The 21,746-nt window shown below is 45.7% G+C and overlaps 1 protein-coding gene across 7 annotated transcripts; it reads left to right on the top strand.

Annotated features, from left to right (window-relative positions):
- The first annotated feature begins 9,203 nt into the window (after nucleotides 1–9,203).
- Nucleotides 9,204–21,653, top strand: LETMD1 (LETM1 domain containing 1). Of its 7 annotated transcripts, none has more exons than XM_004053128.2 (9): nucleotides 9,204–9,697; nucleotides 10,251–10,402; nucleotides 13,313–13,428; nucleotides 14,992–15,074; nucleotides 17,055–17,241; nucleotides 17,365–17,466; nucleotides 17,571–17,723; nucleotides 19,247–19,343; nucleotides 20,587–21,653. In XM_004053128.2, exons 1-9 carry the CDS (start codon nucleotides 9,576–9,578, stop codon nucleotides 20,655–20,657), a joined length of 1,083 nt encoding a protein of 360 aa, XP_004053176.1. In that variant the 5' UTR covers nucleotides 9,204–9,575; the 3' UTR covers nucleotides 20,658–21,653. The 7 variants fall into 7 exon arrangements, with proteins under 7 accessions (XP_004053176.1, XP_018894128.1, XP_063550064.1 ...); XM_004053129.3 differs by having other exon boundaries at nucleotides 9,536–9,590; XM_019038583.2 differs by lacking the exon at nucleotides 13,313–13,428 and having other exon boundaries at nucleotides 9,499–9,697; nucleotides 15,026–15,074.
- The last annotated feature ends 93 nt before the right edge of the window (nucleotides 21,654–21,746 follow it).

The raw sequence follows: 21,746 nt of genomic DNA, 5'->3' as shown, positions 1-21,746 counted from the left end.
ATAATGAAACACTAAAAACAATGTAAATGTCAATCAGTAGCAAATGGATAAGCAAATTGGGGTGTATTCATGTGATGGAACACCATTCAGCAAGCTAAATGAATGAACTTGCTGGGCCAGTGGCTCACACATGTAATCCCAGCACTTTGGGAGGCTGAGGTGGGTGGATCACCTGAGGTCAGGAGTTTGAGACCAGCCAGGTCAACATGGCAAAACCCTGTCTCTAATAAAAATACAAAAATTAGCCTGGTGTGGTGGCATATGCCTGTAATCCCAGCTACCCAGGAGGCTGAGGCAGAAGAATCGCTTGAACCCGGGAGGTGGAGGTTGCAGTGAGCAAAGATCGTGCCACTGCACTCCAGCCTGGGTGACAGAGCAAGACTCCATCTCAAAAGAAAAGAATAAAAATTTTAAAAATTGAGAAAATAAAATAAATCAATGAACTTAATCTAGATGAACAAATTATGAAAACAAAGTTAAGGAAACAAAACAAGATGCAGGAAAATAAGTGCCACATGAAACAAATTACATGAATTTTTAAAACATTAAGAAATACCATATATATGTAAATGTTCATATGTATGTATATGTATGTGTGTATAGATGTATGTATGTATATATGTATGTGTGTGTAAATACATCATAGATAGATAGATAGATATTCAAAGAATTAAAAGCAGACTAGGCTGGGCACAGTGGCTCATGCTTGTAATCCCAGCACTTTGAGAGGCCGAGGCGGGCGGACCACTTGAGGTCAGGAGTTCGAGACCAGACTGGCCAACATGGCGAAACCCCGTCTCTACTAAAAATACAAAAATTAGCCAGGCATTGTGGCACGGGCCTGTAGTCCCAGCTACTCAGAGGCTAAGGCAGGAAAATCGCTGAAACCCAGGAGGTGGAGGTTGCAGTTAGCCGAGATTGTGCCACTGCACTGCAGCCTGAGAGACAGAGTGAGACTCTGTCTCAAAAAATAAAACAATTAAAAATTTTTAAAAAATGAAAGCAGGCTAATATAAAAGTGATGTCTAAAGGGAAGGAGAAAAGGAAGAGAATTGGACTTGAAAGGCGAAAATAGGTATGATACTATTTATTCATTTTTGGTAGTGGATACATAGAGGAATGTTATAGTATTCTTTCTTATTATCCTTTTAAAACATTTTTAATACATACAAAAGAAATAGGATTAGGTGGGTTTTTGGGAATTAGGTTTTACTCTTGCTCAGAGAGTATCATAAAACTGTATTAACCATTGGTTATTAAGACCCTTGGCCAGAGCTGGGCGCGGTGGCTCATGCCTGTAATCCCTGCACTTTGGGAGGCCAAGGTGGGTGGCTCACCTCAGGTCAGAAGTTCGAAACCAGCCTGGCCAACATGATGAAACACTATCTCTACTAAAAATACAAAAAATTAGCTGGGTGTGGTGGTGAGTGCCTGTAATCTCAGCTACTCAAGAGGCTGAGGCAGAAGAATTGCTTGAGCCCAGAGGGCGGAAGTTGCAGTGAGCCAAGATGGTGTCACTGCACCCAGCCTGGGCAACAAGAGTGAAACTGTCTCAAACAAAACAAAACAAAACAAAACAAAACAAAACAAAACCCTTGGCAGGGCTGGGCACAGCGGCTCATGCCTGTAATCCCAGCACTTTGGGAGGCCGAGGCAGGTGGATCACTTGAGTTCAACACCAGCCTGGGCAACAGGCCAGGCTAGAAACCCTGTCTCTACTAAAACAAAATTAGCCAGTCAGGCATGGTGGTACATGACCTGTAGTCCCAGCTACTTGGGAGGCTGAGGCACCAGAATCACTTGAACTCAGGAGGTGCAGATTGCAGTGAGCTGATATTCAGACACTGCGCTCCAGCCTGAGCAACAGAACGAGACGCTGTCTCAATAAATAAATAAATAAATAAATAAATAAATAAATAAATAAATAAATACCCTTGGCCGGGTTCGGTGTTGTTCATGCCTGTAATCCTGGCAATTTGGGAGACTGAGGTAGGAGGGTTGCTTGAGGCCAGGAGTTTGAGACTGACCTGGGCAACATAGTGAGGCCGTGTCTCTACAAAAAAATTAAAACTCACTTAAAAAAAAAAAAAATCCCTCTTTAAGACTGGGCCCAGTGGTTCACACCTATAATCCTAGTCCTCTGGGAGATCAAGGTAGAAGAATCCCTTGAGGCCAGGAGTTTAAGACCAGCCTGGGCAACATGGCAAGACCACCTCTCTATAAACAGATTAAAATACAAACAAAAACTCTTTCATTCTGGTATTTTCCCCCCAGTTCCTTGGGAAGAATAACTGTCCCGAATCAGCTTGTCGAATTTAGTGAATTAGTAACTAAAAGTGGCAAATCACTGCAGTTATTACCTCTGCTACAAAAAGAAACTTTACCTTTCCCTAAGGTTGCATTCTTTCGTATCTTTGCACATATTGTTCCTTCTTTCTTCCTAGAAATGATAATCCCAGTGATACTTGGGTTTGGGGACTCCAATCTTGTGCCATTTATTCCTACTACTTGTCTGCCAAGCAATCTCCAATTGACTCTCCACAACCTACTTCAAATCTGACTTTTCTTCACCTGGAAGCACCACTACTGCCACCACCATCAGAATTTATAAATTTACAGCCAGGCACAGTGGCTCACACCTGTCATCCCAGCTACTCAAGAGGCTGAGGCAGGGAGAAGTGCTTGAACCCAGGAGGCAGAGGTTGCAGTGAGCCGAGATCACACCATTGCACTCCAGCCTGGGTGACAGAGCGAGACTCTGTCTAAAAAAAAAAAAATTATGAATTTACTACTCCTTCAACTTTTTTTTTTTTTGAGACAGAGTCTCACTCTGTTGCCCAGGCTGGAGTGAAGTGGTGTGATCTCGGCTCACTATAATCTCCACCTCCCGGGTTCAAGCGATCCTCCCACCTCAGCCTCTAGGGTAGCTGGGATTGTGGGCAAGCACCATCACGCCTGGCTAATATTTGTATTTTTGGTAGAGATGGGGTTTCACCACGTTGGTCAGGCTGGTCTCAAAGTCCTGACCTCAAAGATCTTCCCGCCTTGGCCTCCCAAAGTGCTGAGATTACAGGTGTGAACCACTGCACCCAGCTGCACATTTTAATGTAAGGCAATGCCTTATGTTTCCCAAGGAGAAGAACTAGAAGATAGTTTTTGGCCAACCTTTTATGAAGTAGTCAGATGTCTACTTTAAACATCTACTTAGTGGAAAATGTAAGTCTAATATTATTTAGCAACACATATTTTAAATCACATATAAAACATTTATTTAGAAATAATGCTTTCTCAGTCAAATTTTATATCATAATTTTATTCAAATCATCAATGTCATCATCATTCACGCCACTTTTATCGTTAACTAGCCCAATTTGCAGAGCAAGACATCCTTACATGTATCTAAGTTGAGGACAGTTTTTTTTTTTTTTTTTAGTTCATGCTATGTTTGTATGTTCTTGGCTTATACAATATAATTTCTGTTTGTTTGTTTGTTTGTTTGTTTTTGAGATGGAGTTTTGCTCTTGTTGCCCAGGCTGGAATGCAATGGCGTGATCTCGGCTTACTGCAACCTCCACCTCCCGGGTACAAGTGATTCTCCTGCCTCAGCCTCCTGAGTAGCTGGGATTACAGGCATGCACCACCACGCCTGGCTAATTTTGTATTTTTAGTAGAGATGGGGGTTTCTCCTTGTTGGTCAAGCTGGTCCCAAACTCCTGACCTCAGGTGATCCACCCGCCTCAGCCTCCCAAAGTGCTGAGATTACAGGTGTGAGCCACCGCGCCCGGCATGTTTTTTGTTTTTTTGGGTTTTACTGAAATGGATTCTGGGTTTGTCACCCAGGCTGGAGTGCAGTGGTGCGATCTCAGCTCACTGCAACCTCCGTCTCCCAGGTTCAAGCGATTCTCCTGCCTCAGCCTCCCGAGTAGCCAGGATTACAGGTGCCTGCCACCTCACCCAGCTAATTTTTGTATTTTTAGTAGAGACAGGGTTTCACCATATTGGCCAGGCTGGTCTCAATCCGCCTGCCTTGGCTTTTCAAAGTGCTGGTATTACAGCATGATCCACTGTGCCTAACCCCTTCTGGTTTTTTGTTTTGTTTTCTTGAGATGGAGTCTCCCTCTGTCACCCAGGCTGGAGTGCAGTGGCATGATCTCAGCTCACTGCAACCTCCCCCTCCCGGGTTCAAGTGATTCTCCTGCCTCAGCCTCCTGAGTAGCTGAGATTACAGGTGCACACCACCACGCCTGGCTAATTTTTGTATTTTTAGTAGAGACAGGATTTCACCATGTTGGTCAGGCTGGTCTCAAACTCCTGACCTCGTGATCCGCCCACCTTGGCCTCCCAAAGTGCTGGGATTACAGGCATGAGCCACTGTGCTCAGCCTCTGTAGTTTTTATTTTATTTTTGAGATGAAGTCTCACTCTGTCACCCAGGCTGGAGTACAGTGGCATGATCTCAGCTCACTGCAACCTCCACCTCCCGGGTTCAAGCGATTCTCCTGCTTCAGCCTCCCGAGTAGCTGGGATTACAGGCGTGTGCCACCATGCCCAGCTAATTTTTGTATTTTTGGTAGAGACGTGGTTTCACTATCTTGCCCAGGCTGGTCTCGAACTCCTGACCTCAAGTGATCATCCTCCTCAGCCTCCCAAAGTGCTGGGATTACAAATGTGAGCCACTGCGCTTGGCCATATTCATTTAATAAATATTTAATAAGCCCCCCTTGTGTGCCAGGGACTGGAATACAGTGAGCTTAGACTCCTGTGGGGAAGATAGCCATGAAATGTATAATGACACAGCTAATTATGATGTTAAGTACTATGAAAAATAAGTATAGCTAGCTACAAAGTGAGTAACAGGAACCTCAGTCTGTGGGGTTAAGAGTTTCCTGTAACGGAGCTGTTTATATACAGTGCAGCACTAACTCATATGCCCAGCCTGCCTGGGTTCAAATTCTGACTCAATCTTGAGCAGATTATTGAACCTCATTTTCCTCATGTATAAAGTGGAGATAGGTCTGGCTTAGTGACTCACACCTATGTGAACCCAAAATATCTGAGACAGGTCTCAATCAATTTAGAAAGTTTATTTTGCCAAGGTCAAGGACATGACACAGCCTTAGGAGGTCCTGATGACACGTGCCCAAGGTGGTTGTGGCACAGCTTGGTTTTTCTTTTTTTTTTTTTTTGAGACAGAGTTTTGCTCTTGTTGCCCAGGCTGGAGTGCAATGGCATGATCTCGGCTCACCGCAACCTCTGCCTCCCGGGTTCAAGCAATTTTCCTCTCTCAGCCTCCTGAGTAGCTGGGATTACAGGTGTATGTCACCATGCCCAGCTAATTTTTGTTTTTTTTTTTTCTTTTTGAGATGGAGTTCCATTCTTGTTGCCCAGGCTGGAGTGCAGTGGCGCAATCTCAGCTCACCACAACCTCCGCCTCTCGGGTTCAAGCGATTCTTCTCCCTTGGCCTCCTGAGTAGTTGGGATTACTGGCATACGCCACCAAGCCTGGCTAATTTTGTATTTTTAGTAGAGACGGGGTTTCTCCATGTTGGTCAGGCTGGTCTTGAACTCCCGACCTCAGGTGATCCACCTGCCTTGGCCTCCCAAAGTGCTGAGATTACAGGCATGGACCACTGCACCCAGCCTAAGTTTTGTATTTTTAGTAGAGACGGGGTTTCATCATATTGGTCAGGCTGGTCTTGAACTCCTGACCTCAGGTGATTTGCCTGCCTCAGCTTCCCAAAGTGCTGGGATTACAGGTGTGAGCCACTGTGCCCAGCCCACAGCCTTTTGTTTGTTTGTTTGTTTTTTGAGACACAGTCTCACTCTGTTGCCCAGGCTGGAGTGCAATGGTGTGATCTCAGCTCACTGCAACCTCCGCCTCCCAAGTTAAAGTGATTCTCCTGCCTCAGCCTCCTGAGTAGCTGGAGCTGGGATTATAGGCACGCACCACCATGCCCGGCTAATTTTTGTATTTTTAGAAGAGATGGGGTTTCACCATGTTGGCCAGGATGGTCTTGATCTCCTGACCTCGTGATTCGCCCGCCTCGGCCTCCCAAAGTGCTGGGATTACAGGCGTGAGCCACCGCGCCCAGTCGGAAACCTGAAAGGTTTTATAAAGAGAAATGACAAGCTTAGATTTGCAATTTTAAAAGCTCTCTCTGGCTACATACAACATGGAGAACTGGTTGGAGGGAGGACAAAACATATGGCAGGGAAACCAGTAAAGAGGCTGCTGTAGAAGTGGGGACCAGAGGCTTGCAGCTTAGCCTAGGGTGGTGGCAGAGAAGATAGAAGGAAGCTGGCTGATTGAAGAACAGCTAGAAGATAGAACCAACAAGATGCATGTGTGTGTGTGCGTGTGTGTGTGTGTGTGTGTGTAGCGGGGGAAAGGGGGAAGAGGCCTAACACTAAATAAATATCTCAGGAAAGGGCTGGGTGCAGTGGCTCAAGTCTGTAATCCCAGCACTCTGGGAGATCAAGGCAGGGGAATTGCTTGAGTCTAGGAGTTCAAGATCAGCCTGGCTAACGTGGCAAATCTCTATCTCTACTAAAAACACAAAAATTAGCTGGGCGTGGCGGCATGCGCCTGTAATCCCAGCTACTTGGGAGGCTGAGGTGAGAGGACCACTTGAGCCCAGGAGATCAAGGCTGCAGTGAGCCATGATGGGGCCACTGCACTCTAGCCTGGGCGACACAGCGAGACCCTATGAAAGAAAGAAAGAGAGAAAGAGAAAGAAAGGAAGGAAAGGAAGGAAGAGAAAGAAAGAAAAGTCTGAGGAATGACCTGTGTTCCTGCCACATTCTTTCATTGCATGAAATGCCTTCCCCTTTACTCCATCCTTTCAGACACAGTTCCTTCCTATTTTCTCCACAAAACTCTGATTTTGTCTCCTTCTTTCCAAGAGAGTTCCAGAATTTTAGAGCTGAACATTCTTGAGTAGTTGACATGACTCAGAAGCTACCTAAAGATGGCTGGGCACGGTGGCTCACGCCTGTAATCCCAGCACTTTGCGAAGCTGAGGTGGGCAGATCACCTGAGTTCAGGAGTTCGAGACTAGCCTGGCCAACATGGTGAAACCGCGTCTCTACTAAGAATACAAAAATTGGACTGGGTGTGGTGGCTCACACCTCTAATCCCAGCACTTTGGGAGGCCGAGGTGGGAGGATCACGAGGTCAGGAGATCGAGACCATCCTGGCTAACATGGTGAAACCCCGTTTCTACTAAAAATACAAAAAATTAGCCAGGTGTGGTGGTGGGCACCTGCAGTCCCAGCTACTCGGGAGGCTGATGCAGGAGAATGGTGTGAACCCGGGAGGCGGAAGTTGCAGTGAGCCGAGATTGCGCCACTGCACTCCAGCCTGGGCAACAGAGCGAGACTCCGTGTCAAAAAAAAAAAAAAGAATACAAAAGTTGTCTGGGCATGGTGGCGGGTGCCTGTAAACCCAGCTACTCGGGAGGCTGAGGCAGGAGAATCACTTGAATCCGGGAGATGAAGGTTGCAGTGAGCTGAAATTGCACCACTGCACTCCAGCCTGGGTGACAGAGTGAGACTCTGTCTCCAAAAAAAACCCAAAAAAAAAACTACCTGAATATGAAGACCACATCTTAGTCAACTTTTTTTTTTTTTTTTTTTTTTTGAGACAGTCTCACTCTGTTGCCCAGGCTGGAGTGCAGTGGTGCGATCTTGGCTCACCTCAACCTCCGCCTCCTGGGTTAAAGTGATTCTCCTGCCTCAGCCTCCCGAGTAGCTGGGATTACAGGCGCCCACCACCACATCCGGCTAATTTTTGTATTCTTAGTAGAGACGAGGTTTCACCATGTTGTCCAGGCTGGTCTCGAACTCCTGACCTCGGGTAATCAGCCCGCTTCGGCCTCCCAAAGTGCTGGGATTACAGGCATGAGCCACGGCGCCCAGCCATCTTAGTCAACTTTCTATCCCGTCCACCCCATCTACCCAACACTTGTGAAGATCCAGGGCCATCTTTTAAAACTTTTCCTCTGACTGCACGAGTGGTACAGTCATTAATAACCTGTGCTAATATAAAGCTCTGTGACCCATAAAGCATTATACAGATGTGGGAGCTTTCACAGCTGTATTCTCTTTGGATCCTCAAAGATTTCTTATAAAGTAGGTACTATTATAAGGGAAATAAACTCACAGCTAAAGTGACATATCCAAGGTAACATTCACTAAAACAAATGTCAATGCCAAGATTGAACCTATATCCAGGGAACCCACATGGGATGCTCTACCACCTTCCATGAAGAATAAATATTCATATATATCCAAGAGGACTGTTAATTCTTGGAGGCAGTTAAGTACCACTTCTGGGAATCCTTCTTAGTTTCAAGTATGAATCTATTCAAACATGTTTACTGAGCACCTACTATGTGCTAAGTATGGCACCTAGTGTTGGAGGTGCAGCAATGAACAAGGCAGAGAAGATGCTTACCCTCATTCTAGTTCAGGGAGCTGTCAAACAAGGACACAAATACATAAACACTGTAAGTGATAGATGCTACAAAGAAAATACAAGGCCGGGTGCAGTGGCTCACGCCTGTAATCCCAGCACTTTGGGAGGCCAAGGCTGGCGGATCACTTGAGGCCAGGAGTTGAAGACCAGCCTGACCAACATAGTGAGACCCCGTCTCTACTAAAAATACAAAAATTAGCCGGGCGTGGTGGCGGACGCCTGTAATCCCAGATACTCGGGAGGCTGAGGCAGGAGAATCGCTTGAACCCGGGAGGCGGAGGCTGCAGTGAGCCAAGATCGCGCCACTGCACTCCAGCCGGGGCGACAGAGCAAAACTGTCACAAAAACAAAAGAACAAAACAAAACAAAACAGAGTAACATGAGAATAAGTGTGAAGTGTGTCCTTTTCGCCGGCACTGCTTCAGATAGGGTGGTCACAGAAATCCTCTCAGAATAGTAACATTTAAGTTGAGACAGAGCTTGGTCTTCGGTAGGTGCTTAACGAAAACCATTTTCCCACAAACTTAGTTCTGGAAACGACAAAGAGAGGAAAAAGTGTACTCAGTCCGCACAGGGGCCGCTCCCAGGCCTCCAACCTTAGCCGCCAGACTGACTGGAAAGTGGACAGTTCCCGGCCTATCCACGCCGGCACCATTAGAGGGCGCCGCGGGTCCTCCCAGCCCCAGGCACTGGCAAACTGACATCTGCTACCTAACAGTCGAGGCTCCGACGCCCCGAGTCCAGGCAGAGGGCAAGGGCGGCGCTGGGAAGCCCTGAGGAATCGCGGAGGGTCACTGGGCGCCTCAAGGAGAGGGTGCCCTCCGCATCGCAAACCCACACCAGTGGCATAAGAACTCGCTCCTTCTGGGTCACCCTGTTTCCGGCGCCTTTAAACCTGGAAGTACTGCTGTGTCCAATCCTGGCCCTCCTTCCGCACTTAGTCTTTGAGTCCTTCCCTCTCCTGGCTTGTGCTGGAGCCAAGCAGGGTATGGCTACCAATCAGCGCTCAGAAAAGACGCATGCGTCTTCGAACGAACGCGACGTACGGTTAACTTTGACCCAAAGACAACCTCTTCTCTCCCGCTTCCCTCGCTGTGAAGATGGCGCTCTCCAGGGTGTGCTGGGCTCGGTCGGCTGTGTGGGGCTCGGCAGTCACCCCTGGACATTTTGTCACCCGGAGGCTGCAACTTGGTCGCTCTGGCCTGGCTTGGGGGGCCCCTCGGTGAGGGACCTGTAGCGAGAAAAGCATTTTTGACGTCCAGGCTCTTACAGTGTCTCAACCTTGCTTGCATTCTGTCTCTTAATTCTCAGAGTTCCACGCCTTGGCCCTGGAATTTTTATTCTTCTGTTCAGGATTCAAACTCCGATCCCCACTAGTGACCCGGCTTCCTGACCCTCTGTACTCTCAGTGCCCCATATTGTCTGGTTTCCCCGCGTGTCCTGAGCTCATCTTTCAGCCTCACTTTTTCGGCTCAGGTTTTACCGCTGCTATCTCGATTCCACTTCTTTCTGACTTAGCCTGCAGTTCAAATTGTCCCACAGGCATTGCGCTCTCTCCAGAGGCATACCCTGAGTTCCTTTCCTGCCTGGCCTTTGCCTGATTTGTGTTTCAGTCTGATTGCCTATCTCTTCTTGACCCCAAGACCTTCCTTGGATTTCAGAAGTGTCAAGCCTTGGGATACAACCTCCGAGACTCCTGCTTTACATTAGGGACTCAAGGCGTGAGGGAGCTTCTAGGACTGATTCCCAGATAGTCTCTTTGATCTTCCTTGTAGGTCTTCAAAGCTTCACCTTTCTCCAAAGGCAGATGTGAAGAACTTGATGTCTTATGTGGTAACCAAGACAAAAGCGATTAATGGGAAATACCATCGTTTCTTGGGTCGTCATTTCCCCCGCTTCTATGTCCTGTACACAATCTTCATGAAAGGTAAAAACGAAACTACAATAGAAATTCCGGAATCAGCTCTTGGACAGGGTCAAAGAGTTAGCATAAATAAGATCATTTGCAGGTTCTGCTATGGGGATGTGAGCCGAGATATCTTATATTTCATAAATGCCTGTGCCTTAAACTAATTCTTATAAATTAGCACTTCTTGAGAATGTTTCTAGAAAGATGTTATGAGAAACAACTTATGACAGCAACATGAGGGAGGGAGAATATAGGTATGTTCTCGTACTTTCTTAACCACACACCTGGCTATAGTAGAAATTTTTTGCCTTGCACAGGGCAGGGATCTGTGGCTGTATAGACCTGCCCTGTGATTTATCAGTTGACTTACCCATAGGAAAATGAGGTCTAACCCTTGTTACGAATCTATATTAGGTAGTATGTTGTAGTGGTAATAGCACTACATAATACTTGGTTTCTAAATGTTTTGTTTCAAATCAGAGATCCTTAGTTACTAGAAGAAGATATGTATCATGTCAAGTGACTACTCTGGAGCCAGATTGCCTGATTCAAATCCCAGTTCGTCACTGTGTGATTGGACTAATTAATTAACCCCTCTTTCCTTGGTTTTCTTATGTGTAAAATGGGAGTAATGGAACCTACCTATTTATCACATGGTTGTGAAGATTTTAAAAATTGATACATGTAAAGTACCTAGAACAGGTCCTGATCCCTAGTAAGTGCCAAGTAAATGTTAAGTTATTTTCATCTAAATGTTACCTAACAATATTATAGGTTGGTGCAAAAGTAATTGTGGCTTTTGGCTTTCAGTGGCAAAAACCACAATTGCTTTTGCACCAAATCTATAATATGCTCTATGCTTTTATCATAACACTATAATAAACTACATTGTCAAATCTGAACATTATCATAATTATTACTAGCTTCATGGACTTGAAAAATTACTTATCCTTAATCTGTAGAGATAAAATTGGCTGCTTTTTCTGTTTTCATGTAGATAAATAGGATGAAATGAGAGGGATGAAAGCATTTGTGTTTGTTTTTAAACTTTTTATTATGAATTTTTTTTTTTTTTTTTTTTTGAGAGTCTCACCCTCTCACCCAGGCTGGAGTGCAATGGCATGATCTCGGTTCACTGCAACCTCTGCTTCCTGGGTTCAAGCAATTCTCCTGCCTTAGCCTCCCAAGTAGCTGGGAATACAGGCGCCTGCCACCACACCAGGCTAATTTTTTTATTTTTAGTAGAGGTGGGGTTTCACCATATTGGCCAGGGTGGTCTCGAACTCCTGACGTCGTGATCTGCCTGCCTCGGCTTCCCAAAGTGCTGGGATTACAGGCTTGAGCCACCGCGCCCGGCCAACTATTATGGAAATTTTTAAACACACACAGATGTAGAGAGAGTAGTTAACAAACTTCCATGTATTCACCTCACTTCATTATCATAACTCATGGCTGCCAATCCTATTTATATACTTGCCTTATGTATTATTTTGAAGACAATCGAGACATCATATAATGACATGTAAATCACTGATAAATATGAAAGCATTAAAAAAATAGATGCAAGAAGCCGGGCGCAGTGGCTCATGCCTGTAACCCCAGCACTTTGGGAGGCTGAGGCGGGCGGATCATCTGAGGTTGGGCATTTGAGACCAGCCTGACCAACATGGAGAAACACCGTCTCTACTAAAAATACAAAATCAGCCAGGTATAGTGGCACATGCCTGTAATCCCAGCTACTAGGGAGGCTGAGGCAGGAGAATCGCTTGAACCTGGGAGATGGAGGTTGCGGTGAGCCAAGATCGCACCATTGCACTCCAGCCTGGGCAACAACAGTGAAACTCCCATCTCAAAAAAAAAAAGAAAAGAAAAAAATTAGATGCAAGAATTTTCATAGAATGAAAATTTAAAATGTAATCATAAAAATATATTGAACTAAACTACTTTAAAAAGTGTTCCAGGCCGGGCACGGTGGCTCACGCCTGTAATCCCAGCACTTTGGGAGGCCAAGGCGGGCGGATCATGAGGTCAGGAGTTTGAGACCAGCCTGGCCAACATGGTGAAACCCAGTCTCTACTAAAAATACAAAAATTAGCCAGGTGTGGTGACGGGCACCTATAATCCCAGCTACTCGGAAGGCTGAGGCAGGAGAATTGCTTGAACTCAGGAGGTGGACGTTGCAGTGAGCCGAGATTGCACCACTGCACTCCAGCCTGGGCGACAGAGCAAAACTCCATCTCAAAAATAAAAATAAGTGTTCCAGGCCAGGCGCAGTGACTCATGCCTGTAATCCCAGCACTTTGGGAGGCCGAGGCAGGTGGATTGCTTGAGGTCAGGAGTTCAAGACCAGCCTGTCCACATGGTGAAACCCCATCTCTACTAAAAATACAAAAATTAGCCAGGCATGGTGGCACACGCCTGTAATCCTAGCTACTTGGGAAGCTGAGGTGGGAGAATTGCATAAACCTGGGAGGTGGAGGTTGCAGTGAGCCGAAATCGTACCACTGCACTCCAGCCTGGGCAACAGAGTGAGATTCCATCTCAAAAAAAAGAAAAAAAAAGTTCCAGAAAGGAGATTAAATTAATATCTGGCTGGGGAATACATAGGGTTAATTTAGCAAGACTTTCTGAAGTTAGGGAGCTTGATTTTTAAAAAGGAGTGACCAATGAAACAGAAGAGGGAGACCATTCCATAGCAGATTACAGAAGCCAAACGTAGCTAGAAGAGAGGCGATGTGCTAGGGGAAAAAAGGTTGAGAAAAGAGATTCGGGTTGACCTCAGGAGTTTCAAGTTACCTAGTTTAAAGCTTTGAGTATTGTTGGGGAGGGGTGAGAGTGTTTGCATGTGATTGAACATGGAGTAGGAAGCTGTGGTTAAGATTTAAACTGGGATAACATCACACTCTGTCCTCTACTTTAATGAGGCAGGATTGCAGATGTTATGGGCTGATGCCAAAAAGGCTAGAAGAATAAAGACAAATATGTGGAAGCACAATATAAAGTTTCATCAACTTCCATACCGGGAGATGGAGCATTTGAGACAGGTATGGGCCAGGGGCAGATATCCAGAAGTTCATGGTGAGGTAACTACATTTAATCAAGATCTCAAGGTTTTTTCTTTCATTTGTTGTTCACCATTGATCAAGCTTTTGCCCTTTGCCATGAGAACAAAATATTGAACTGAATGAGGCATCAGATTATTTGTAAGAATTGGGTTCATCCAGAGTTGTAGCCCTCCATAGCAAGAGCTCCACAGAATTTCTGGCACACTTTCTGAATGAAAGTTGTAAATACTAAAATCTAATTAGTTTCTGAACATACAAAAGTCTGCAAGGGGGCTGGGCGCAGTGGCTCACGCCTGTAATCCCAGCACTTTGGGAAGCCGAGGCAGGCAGATCACGAAGTCAGGAATTCGAGACCAGCCTGGCCCACAAGGTGAAACCCCATCTCTACTGAAAATACAAAAATTAGCTGGGTGTGGTGGCGGGCGCCTGTAATCCCAGCTACTCAGGAGGCTGAGGCAGGAGAATCGTTTGAACCCGGGAGGCAGAGGTTGCAGTGAGCCAAAATCATGCCATTGCACTCCAGCCTGGGCGACAGGGCAAGACTCCATCTCAAAAAAAAAATAATAATAAAATGAAAATAAAAGTCTGCAAGGGCAGCCAGGCACAGTGGCTCTCGCCTATAATCTCAGCATTTTGGGAGACCGAGGTGGGCGGATCACCTGAGGTCAGGAGCTTGAGACCAGTCTGGCCAACATGGTGAAACCCCATCTCTACTAAAAATACAAAAATTAGCTGGGCATGGTGGCGGGCGCCTGTAGTCCTAGCTACTCGGGAGGCTGAGGCAGGAGAATTGCTTGAAACTGGGAGGCGGAGGTTGCAGTGAGTGAAGATCGCGCCACTGCACTCCAGCCTGGGTGATAAGAGCGAAACTCTGTCTCACAAAAAAAAAAGTCTGCAAGGATCCAAAGGGCAGCATGAAAGTAGTATTTGGTGGTGATTTGATGGGTCGTTTTGAAGCTGAGAGTAAGAATCTAGGACCCATTCTGCAGATCAGGAAGAGTTCACTGAAGGATTTGGTATAATGTCAGGCTCTGTACTAGACATTATTTGGGATGCAAAAGTAAATAAGTCAGAGGTTTTGTCCTCAAGGAACTAACCATCCAGAAGTAAATAGAAATAAACTTGGGGACCACATGCAGTGCTCATGCCTGTAATCCTAGCACTTTGGGAAGCCAAGGCGGGCAGATCACTGGAGGTCAGGAGATTGATACCAGCTTGTCCAACATGGTGAAACCCTGTCTCGACTAAAAATACAAAAGTTAGCCTAGAGTGGTGGCTTATGCCAATAATCCCAGCTACTCGAGTGGCTGAGGCAGGAGGATCACTTGAACCCAGGAGGCAGAGGTTGCAGTGAGCTAGGATCGCACCCCTGACTCCAGCCTAGGTGACAGAGCAAGACTCCATCTCAAAAAGAAAAAGAAAGAAATTTGGTCCTTTTTCTGGGCTGTAATAGAAGTTTACTGTACAGTGGGGTGGATGGATTGTCTATTGTATTAACAACTTATTTGGGTTAAAACTGCATCTGTGTTTATTTCTGCTTAGTTCCGCCAAGACGTCACCAAGTGTCTTTTCCTAGGTATTATTTCCATTCCACCTTTTGCCAACTACCTGGTCTTCTTGCTAATGTGAGTACAGACTTCCCTCTCCCCAACATCTTGAAGATGTATCAATTTTTTAAATTAAGAATTAACTTTAAACAGAACTGCTCATTTCAGAAGATAGGCAGAGGTTATCAAACTTCTGCTCCAATCTTCTCATTATTCCAAGGTTCATAAAAGCCACTTAGGAAGACCTTGGTTACTGTGACACATCACAGCTATAAGTGTAGGTGGCCTAGACTCTCCCTATCTCTTAGCTGCCCTGAGTCATGTGAAATAAGATAGTGACCTTCTCCATCATCCCTATACTCTCTCTCACTCCCTGAGAGAGAGTACTTTTAGACTAATTTCTTTAGGAAAAAAAAGTACATTTCGTATTCTGATAACATTTTTATTACTTCATATCCAAAAATGACATTTCTTAACTGTGATCTTGCATGTCATTCATTATCTATTGCTGCATAACAAATAACTTCAAAGCTTAATAGCATAAAACAATCATACAAATCATTTTCATGATTTTGTAGGTCAAGAATTAGGGCAATGCTCAGGTGAGCGGTTGATTTCTCTCTTCCATGTAGGGTTGACAGAGGTCCCTTAGTGATATTTAGCTGCTGAATGGACTAGTCTGGAAGGTCCAAGATCACTCTTATGTCTGGTGCCCTGGCAGGGATGGCTACATGGCTAGAACTGTCAACCAGAGTGCTCAGATGTGGCTTCTTCAGTATGGCAGCCTCAAGATAGTGGGACTTCTAACTTGAGAGCTCAGGGCTCCAAGAGTGAGGGGTTCTAGTAAGAATCTACATGACTTTATAACCTTGTCTTGAAGGTCACATAGACTCACTGCTGCTCTGTCCTATTGATTGAATCAGTCACTTAGAATGAAAAAAGGGGAGGATGTAGACCTCAGCTCTCCATAAGACAAGTGCCAGAGAATTTGAGGTCATGTTTTAAAACCACCAAACACGTAGATAAATAAATTAAAAAACAAATCGTGGCCAGGTGCGGTGGCTCACGCCTGTAGTCCCAGCACTTTGGGAGGCCGAGGCAGGCAGATCACAAGGTCAGGAGATTGAGACCATCCTGGCTAACACAGTGAAACCCTGTCTCTACTAAAAATACAAAATACTAGCTAGGCGTGGTGGCGGGTGCCTGTAATCCCAGCTACTTGGGAGGCTGAGGCAGTAGAATCGCATGAACCCAGGAGGCAGAGGTTGCAGTGAGCCGAGATCGCGCCACTGCAGTCCAGCTTGGGTGACAGAGCGAGACTCCGTCTCAAAAAAAAACAACAAATCAATTGCCTTTTACATACTGGGTCCACATAAGGACTGTGCTATAGTTAGATTGTCAGCATCACATATAGTGTCCAGGTCAGGCTGCGACTCTCTCCAAAGCATGCTCTTCACATGCTTTAGTTCAAAATGAGTCATTATATCTGATTGCTGCGTGGCAGGCTATTCTGCTAGTCCTTCCTTTCACATCACATTTCAGTAATGGTGCTTGAAAGTGTGCTTCAGTGTGTCTTATAAACTTTGGTCTGAGAGTCACTTAAGAGAAAGGGCTGACCGTAGTGGCTCTCACCAGTAATCCCAGCACTTGGGGAGACTGAAGCAGGAAGATTGCTTGAGACCAGGAGTTCGAGACCACCCTGGGCAATATAGCAAGACCCGTCTCTGCAAAAAAAATTAAAAACTTAGCCAGGCATAGTGGCCTGTGCCTGTAGTCCCAGCTACTCAGTAGGCTGTGGTGGGAGGATTGCTTGAGCCTAGGAGGTCGAGGCTGCAGTGAGCTGTGATCTTGCCACTGTACTCCAGCCTGGGTGAGAGAGGGGACCCTGTCTCTTAAAAAAAAAAAAAAAAAAAACTAAAACAGAAAAAGAACACTGAGGTAGGGAAATAGTGTCTCCATCTCTTCTTCCTAGTATTCATGTCTACCAAATGCTTTCTTTGGCTTCCTCTGAAAGAAGCCAGTTTCAGCAAGTGAGTTTGTGATTCTTTCTCCTTTCAGGTACCTGTTTCCCAGGCAACTACTGATCAGGCATTTCTGGACCCCAAAACAACAAACTGATTTCTTAGATATCTATCATGCTTTCCGGAAGCAGTCCCACCCAGAAATTATTAGTTATTTAGAAAAGGTCATCCCTCTCATTTCTGATGCAGGACTCCGGTGGCGTCTGACAGATCTGTGCACCAAGGTATTCCTGCAGTTAACCCTTCCTACAAATGTGGAATCTTGTTAGATTCAGTGTGCACTAAAACTAGGTAAGAGGGGTAGTCAGGACTTTCCTAACATCTACAAATCTCTTACCTCTTCCAAGATACAACGTGGTACCCACCCAGCAATACATGATATTTTGGCTCTGAGAGAGTGTTTCTCTAACCATCCTCTGGGCATGAACCAACTCCAGGCTTTGCACGTGGTGAGCACTTTGAGGGCTTCTCTTTTCCATAGCATCACCATATTTCAGGTGTTTGCTTGAGCTCATACTATTTGCCTTTCCCCTCCTATGTGGTTGTGTTACAGAAAGCCTTGAGCCGGGCCATGCTTCTCACATCTTACCTGCCTCCTCCCTTGTTGAGACATCGTTTGAAGACTCATACAACTGTGATTCACCAACTGGACAAGGCTTTGGCAAAGCTGGGGATTGGCCAGCTGACTGCTCAGGAAGTAAAATCGGTAAGAGCTTGATTGCAACATCAACCCTCAACCCTTGGTGTGCTTTTGAGCCTACGGCAGGCCGGAGGTTTACAGGGGCTCCTTGTCTTGTTTGTTATATAGAACCCAGCTTCTTTATTCTCTCACTTCATTTATTTATTTATGATTTATTTTTATTTATTTATTTATTTTGAGACGAGTCTCATTCTGTTGCCCAGGCTAGAGTACAGTGGCACAGTCTTGGCTCACTGCAACCTCTGCCTCCCGGTTCAAGTGATCCTCCTACCTCAGCCTCCCAAGTAGCTGGATTACAGGTGTGCACCACCACGCCCAGCTAATTTTTTGTATTTTTAGTAGAGATGGTTTCACCATGTTTGCCAGGCTGATCTCGAACCCCTGGCCTCAAGTGATCCATCCACCCAAAGTGCTGAGACTACAGGTGTGAGCTACCACACCCAGCATATTTATTTATTTTTCAGTCTCACTATTTTGACCAAGCTGGTCTTGAACTCCTGGCCTCAAGCAATCCTCCCATCTTGGCCTCCTAAAGTGCTGGGAATACAGCCGTGAAACACTGTGCCCGGCCTTTTTAAAAATTATTTTTTAATTAGCCAGGAGTGGTGGCACATGCCTGTAATCCCAGGTACTTGGGAGGCTGAGACATGAGAATTGCTTGAACCCAGGAGGTGGATTGCAGTGAGCCAAGATCGCACCACTGCACTCCAGCCTGGGTGACAGAGTGAGACTCTGTCTCAAAAAAAACCCCCCAAAAAAAATGAAATTATCTTTTATTTTTGTAGAGACAGGGTCTCACTGTGTTGCCCAGGCTGGTCTTGAACTCCTGGGCTCAAGTGATCCTCCCGCCTTGGCCTTTCGAAGTGTTGGGATTACAGGCATGAGCCACTGCGCCCAGCTCCTCACCTCATTTCTGTGTCTTTTTTCTCAATAAACTTAGCTAGGGGGAAGGAATTGCCCACAGAAATTTTGGTTTGTATTTCTTTTCTTCTGGCACTTCAGAAAGCAAGGATACTGCAGTTTAGACCTACTATTTTAGATTATATAGGACTCTTTGCTTGTCATCTTGTCCATCACTAGTTTTCAAATTGCCACGAGGAGAGGCTTCATGTGGGAATGAGATTGTAACTTTTTTTTTTTTTTTTGAGACAGAGTCTCGCTCTGTTGCCCAGGCTGGAGTGCAGTGGCATGATCTTGGCTCACTGCAACCTCCGCCTCCCAGGTTCCAGTGATTCTCCTGCCTCAGCCTCCCGAGTAGCTGGGACTGCAGGTGCATGCCACCACGCCTGGCTAATTTTTGTATTTTTTAGTAGAGATGGTGTTTCACCATATTGGCCAGGCTGGTCTCCAACTCCTGACCTCGTGATCCGCCTACCTCGGCCTCCCAAAGTGCTGGGATTACAGGCATGAGCCACTGTGCCCGGTGAGATTGTAACTTATTTAAAGGAGATTTAGGATTGTGGATTTCCATTTCCTTGGCATAATTACTCTGTGATTATTAAGGACCATTTCTCTTCTGAGTGGTATAGGCTTGTTATCTCCGTGGCCTGAATTCTACGCATATTGGTGAAGATAGGTGTCGAACTTGGCTGGGAGAATGGCTGCAGATTTCCTGCAGCCTGAAAGGTAAAACACATTTCTGTGGTTATACCACTAAAATCCAAGTCGCTTTTGTATTTTATTCTGAGGTCATTTTGGAGTTAATTATTGAGTACTGTGAGACATATATATATATATATATACATCTAATTGAAAGGGCACAAACTCACATGCCTACTGCATGCCCGGCAGGTAACGAAGTAGGCCATAAGACAAGAGGGAGTAGTGGGGACTGTGGGAACATAAGAGTGAATGCATGCTAGTGTGAATTTTCCAACCTTGGCACTTTCTTATGGGGGGATATCCTGTGCTTTATTTATTTATTTATTTATTTATTTTTTTGAGACGGGGTTTTGCTCTTGTTGCCCAGGCTGGAGTGCAATGGTGTGATCTCGGCTCACCGTAACCTCTGCCTCCTGGGTTCAAGTGATTCTCCTGTCTCAGCCTCCCAAGTAGCTGGGATTACAGGCATGCACCACCACGCCCAGCTAATTTCGTATTTTTTTTTAGTAGAGACCAGGTTTCTCCATGTTGGTCAGGCTGATCTCGAACTCCCGACATCGGGTGATCCGCTGGCCTCAGCCTCCCAAAGTTTTGGGATCACTGGCGTGAGCCACCATGCCCAGCCTATCCTGTTCTTTATAGGTATTTATTATAGCAGTATCCCTAGCCTCTACCCACTAGATGCCAGTAGCACCCCTTCACCCGCAGTTGTCTCAACCAAAAATGTCTCTAGACATTGCCAAATATCCTAGGGGTGGGGAGGAGAGAGGCAGGATTGTCCCCATTGAGAAGTACTGGTCTAAAGGCATTCAAACTCAGAAAAAAACCAGTCTGCTGACCAAACACAAAACATCTGAGGGTATGTATTAGGCTTGTTTGCCCCCTGTTTAGGCTAGGTCTTGATGTTTTCTGGGCCTTTGGATGTTAGGGTAGGCCTACTAATCTTGAAGCTGAGAAATGTCCTTAGAGCACCAACTTCTACCAGAAGAATCCCAAGGCGACTGGTGTTTAGTACCATTACCATCTCTGAATTTTCTACTGCAATCACATGAGAAATAGAGGATGAGTTGATACAAATATATATTAGAAGGAAAGGAAGGCATGCATACAGGGGCTGAAACAAAGAAAGGGAACTTTGAGAAAAACAGCTTCTTCATTCCACCCCTCCCTGCACTTGGCTTCCTGCCTCCAGGCTTAAGCCATATATAACAAGGCAGTTATAAGGCAGTGTTCCCAAGCCAAACCACTAACACTGTGGTGTTTTCAGAAGCTGAGCTGTCTCTCTTGCTGCACAACGTGGTCCTGCTCTCCACCAACTACCTTGGGACAAGGCGCTGAAAGAACCATGGAGCGGATGGCATTGTCCTGCAGTCGCATAGTATAGCAGTGCAGGAACAAACAGCACTTGCCAGCAAAGTCTGTGTGTACTGTTAAGTGTGTGGGAGGCAGAGAGAGGAGCAGGGGCCATGGGCTTCACAGCATGGCACACATGTGGGAACTGCAGACATTCCCCTCACAGCTAGAACTGAAACAAACCCTCTTGCCAGGGGTGGCCCGTGTGAGGTGTCATCCTGTCCCCCTCATAATTACTAATAGCTGGAACTGGCAGCAGCCTCTACTGGGCTTTTACTGTGATGTGTTCAGTTCATGTCCTAGGAAGTCAGCTTTTGCCCCAGGTGGGAATCCTTATTTGGCTTAGGACTGATCCACTTCCATGTTACTTACATCTGTGGGTTTTTGTTGTTGCTGTTAGAAAATTTGTGGCTGGCGAAAAGAGCACTCCTTTGGCTGAAGCACTCGTGTCCGTGCATGTACTTGGGTGTTTCCGTCCATCCTTTCTGATATGACCAAAAATCAAGTTGTTTTGTTTTTTGTCACCTTCACTGGCATGGGCTAACCACTTCTTTTTCAAACCCTCTGAACACCTTTTTTTGATGCGTAACTTGCAGGAATATTCTATTGGAAAAGATAACAGGAAGTACAAGTGCTTCTTGACCCCTTCCTCAATGTTTCTAGCCTTCACTCTCCATTGCCTTTTCTGGGCTGTATTACAGCCCTCTGTGGATCTTCAACTCTGCTGCCTCCACTGTGATGCAGCAGTCCAACTGTAACTGACAGTGGCTGCCTTCTCTGGGCCATGGATCACACCTGTAAGGTACTAATTACTGCCCAGCCTGGGGAGATCAGGAGAGGTCTGCGTAGAGTTAGTAAGTTGGGTTTAGCTTTTGTGTGTGCATCAGTGACTTAAGAGTTCTGTAATAACTTATTGTAAATGCATGAAGCACTGTTTTTAAACCCAAGTAAAGCCTGCTTGAAACCTGTTGATGGAAATGACTTATGCATACTCTAATCATTTTGCTGTCTCCTTTTACAAGACTGACATAACCTAACAAATGGGGATTTAATTGGTTGGAATAGAACCTTCTG

The sequence above is a fragment of the Gorilla gorilla genome, chromosome 10 (genome assembly GCF_029281585.2).
Source record: "Gorilla gorilla gorilla isolate KB3781 chromosome 10, NHGRI_mGorGor1-v2.1_pri, whole genome shotgun sequence".
Lineage (NCBI taxonomy): Eukaryota > Metazoa > Chordata > Mammalia > Primates > Hominidae > Gorilla > Gorilla gorilla.
Note: the sequence above shows the minus strand (reverse complement) of the source record. Positions and strands in the feature narration are given on the sequence as shown.